This window comes from Etheostoma cragini, chromosome 21, assembly GCF_013103735.1.
Source record: "Etheostoma cragini isolate CJK2018 chromosome 21, CSU_Ecrag_1.0, whole genome shotgun sequence".
Taxonomy (NCBI): domain Eukaryota; kingdom Metazoa; phylum Chordata; class Actinopteri; order Perciformes; family Percidae; genus Etheostoma; species Etheostoma cragini.
In genome coordinates, this window is record NC_048427.1 from 1056582 (window position 1) to 1059465 (window position 2884).

Consider the following 2884-nt stretch of genomic DNA (forward strand, 5'->3'; position numbering starts at 1 on the left):
CTCCTCCCAGCTGGACGTCCCTCCACCTAGTCCTGGATTTTTTTACATATTTACATTTTTAAAAAGCACGTGACTACTTAGAAAATTAGGACAGGAAATAATAGGTTACTAGTAACTAGCAGTAGAGCCCCTTTTATGTGTTTCTTTTGTCTTATTTCTTTTCTTATGAAGGTAGATTTTCTATGTTTTCGCTTCTATGTTCTGTTTATTTGCTCGACCAGCGGCAAAAGTTTTAATTTTTGAAATTTTTTTGTTTTTTGTTTTAATGCCTTGTTTGTTTGTATATTTGTATTCTGAATTCAATAAATATAAATAAATAAAAGTAACTACCAGTAGGAGGCGGTAATGCCACGCATGGGATGCCAACTGCCGTAAAACCCACAGGAAGAAGGAGAAGAAGAAGTGAAACGCAGACCTTCTAACTTCCGTTGACGTAACCAGGAAGAGCCTTCTACGTTTCCAACATGCTAACAGACGTAAGTGAACCTTTTAGTGTTTATCTTTTATCTGCTGGGTAGAAAATGTCAACTGTCTAACTAAGCGTCATCTAACAAAGCTAAGAACAGTAAATGAGCTCGTCTAAACTAAATATTTTCCAGCTAAAGTGAACGTCGGTCGTGTTGATGTTGCTAACTAGTTAGCTAGCACGCTAGCTTTAGCAGCTATTTACAGCTCTCACGTACACAGCTAGCTAACGTTAACTAAGCGTCTCATTTCCCCAAAACATACCCCAAAACAACCGTGAAGTTGTTGTTTTTTGTAATAAACACCCAAACCAGTGTTTTACTTTGGGCTCGTGTAACCTCGCGTGCAAACTGCTGTCGCTGACAGCTAGCTAACGATAGCACGGTGACTAGCTAGCTAATATGTAAACAAAGATGAAGCTTTAGTCTACATGGTGTTCCGAGGGTTGAGCTTTATTGTCCTTTATTGATCCCTCAGGATAACAATGATGAAGACGTGTCTCTGTTTGACGCGGAGGAGGATTCAGGGAAAAGGTCAAAGAAAACCAAAATTAGGTAAGTTAACAGGTGGATTTAACTCGGTCAAATCCGCTTTAACGGCCACGTGAGGTGAACATATTCAAAGGGATTTAACTTTAGGAACCGGAAGGTCGCTGGTTCAACTCCCCATACAGACCAAAGTATGTTGGTGGACTTGTAGCTGGAGAGGTGTCAGTTGCCAAGGTGCCTTTTCAAGGGCAGCCCCCCCCCCTGATATCTGTCCATTTAGTGCACGTATAGGTACTGTGTGTGTGTGTGTGTGTGTGTGTGTGTGTGTATGAATTTCAGGCCTGTGTGTAATAACAGAGAGAAAACATAGTTATTTCCCCTTGCAGGATTAGTAAACTTTATTATTATTAACAAGGACAACAAAACTGAACAAGGTAATCAAAACATTTGACTACTATGCGGTGCATTTAAAAAAAGATTGTATGCAGGGCTGTAGTCTACACCACCTTTGTTGAGTCCAAGACCAGGACTAGTCAAGTCCAAGTCAAAACCAAGTCCAAAAAGGTTGGAGTCTGAGACAAGACAAGACCAGTCCAGGACAGAAGAAAAAGTCTTACGCATGACAGTATCAATCATTTTGGGTTATTTGTTAATCTAAAAGCAAAAACCGTGTCACAACACCCAGGATTTGTCAGTATAGCCATTGAAATCCCTTGACATCATGTAATCTAAAGAAAGCAGTGACATACAGTGAGACCTCAGAGTAGCAGCGTTAGAACGGATACAAACACCAATCCACTATGTAACCACTGTTACGTACTACTAGTACTGAGCCTTTGAGCGACTAAATGACAATATAGCTTCCCTCCAATATTTTTCATAAACATAATAAAGACACCTGGACTCGGTTGAGACCAGAAGCCATATTTGGCAAGGCCAGTGGCCGAGAACGAGAGGAGTCCAAATACCATCACCAGAAAAACCACCTCGAGTCCGGACTCGAGTCCAACACCGGACTTGAGTACTACAGCCCTGATTGGATGTATACATATGATGTTAGAAAAGGTTTTATTGCCACAATAAGTACACCGATGTGGAGTTTGCCTCGTTAAAAGCTGACGTAAACAAACCTTAATATGAAATTAACAATTAATTAAACAGAAAATCAAATCTACTGTATGCATACAAAGAAACTATTGCATAAGACTGAAGTGAATTGAATTGAATGCAATTCACACTTGAGCCGCAAAATGACTCAATTAATCAAATAGTTGTCAGCTATTAAATGAATCTGACTATTTTAAGAATAAAAAAATTGGTTTGAGACTGTTTTTTCTTTTAAATGAAAGTAAAAATTCTCTGATTTGGTCATGGCATTTGTCATTAACTTTGTTTGTTCTTGCATATTTTATCTGGTGTTTCATCTTTAATTTGTTTATTTTACTTTATTAGATGTAATTTTTTTTGACTGAAGCATTTGCAACCGTCTCAGTTGTATAATAGACAAAGTTAATAAGTATCAGCCCTGCAGGACAGTATTAGATAACGTTGCATTGAATGTGTTCTGTCACCAGGCATCCGGTGGCTTCCTTCTTCCACCTGTTCTTCAGAGTGAGCGCCATCATCGTGTACCTGCTCTGTGAGATCTTCAGTAGCAGTTTCATCGCCTGCATGGTCACGATCATCCTCCTGCTCTCCTGTGACTTCTGGACAGTAAAGGTGTGTTTTTATTAATTTATTGTTTTACACGATACGTTCTCTCTAGTCAACAACAGGAATTCATAATAAGATTGCGGCGTCCGGTGACTTTCTCACTTGGAAACTAGAGTGAAGATAATGACCTAAAGAGTGAAGAGTCCATGTTTTTTAATCCTCTTTATCCTCCTTGGTTACTTGGGGGTAACCCCTTCCCTGGGGGGGGGGGGGGGGGG

The 2884-nt window shown here is 39.7% G+C and overlaps 1 protein-coding gene across 1 annotated transcript in view; it reads left to right on the forward strand.

Moving 5' to 3' along the window:
- Nucleotides 1-363: 363 nt before the first annotated feature.
- Nucleotides 364-2884, forward strand: part of tvp23b (trans-golgi network vesicle protein 23 homolog B (S. cerevisiae)) — a 5073-nt gene continuing 2552 nt past the window's right edge. The window contains exons 1-3 of the mRNA XM_034861053.1: nt 364-476; nt 943-1019; nt 2528-2672. Coding sequence (XP_034716944.1) covers nt 465-476; nt 943-1019; nt 2528-2672 — 234 coding nt within the window. The 5' untranslated portion in view covers nt 364-464. The remainder of the gene's footprint in view (nt 477-942; nt 1020-2527; nt 2673-2884) is intronic.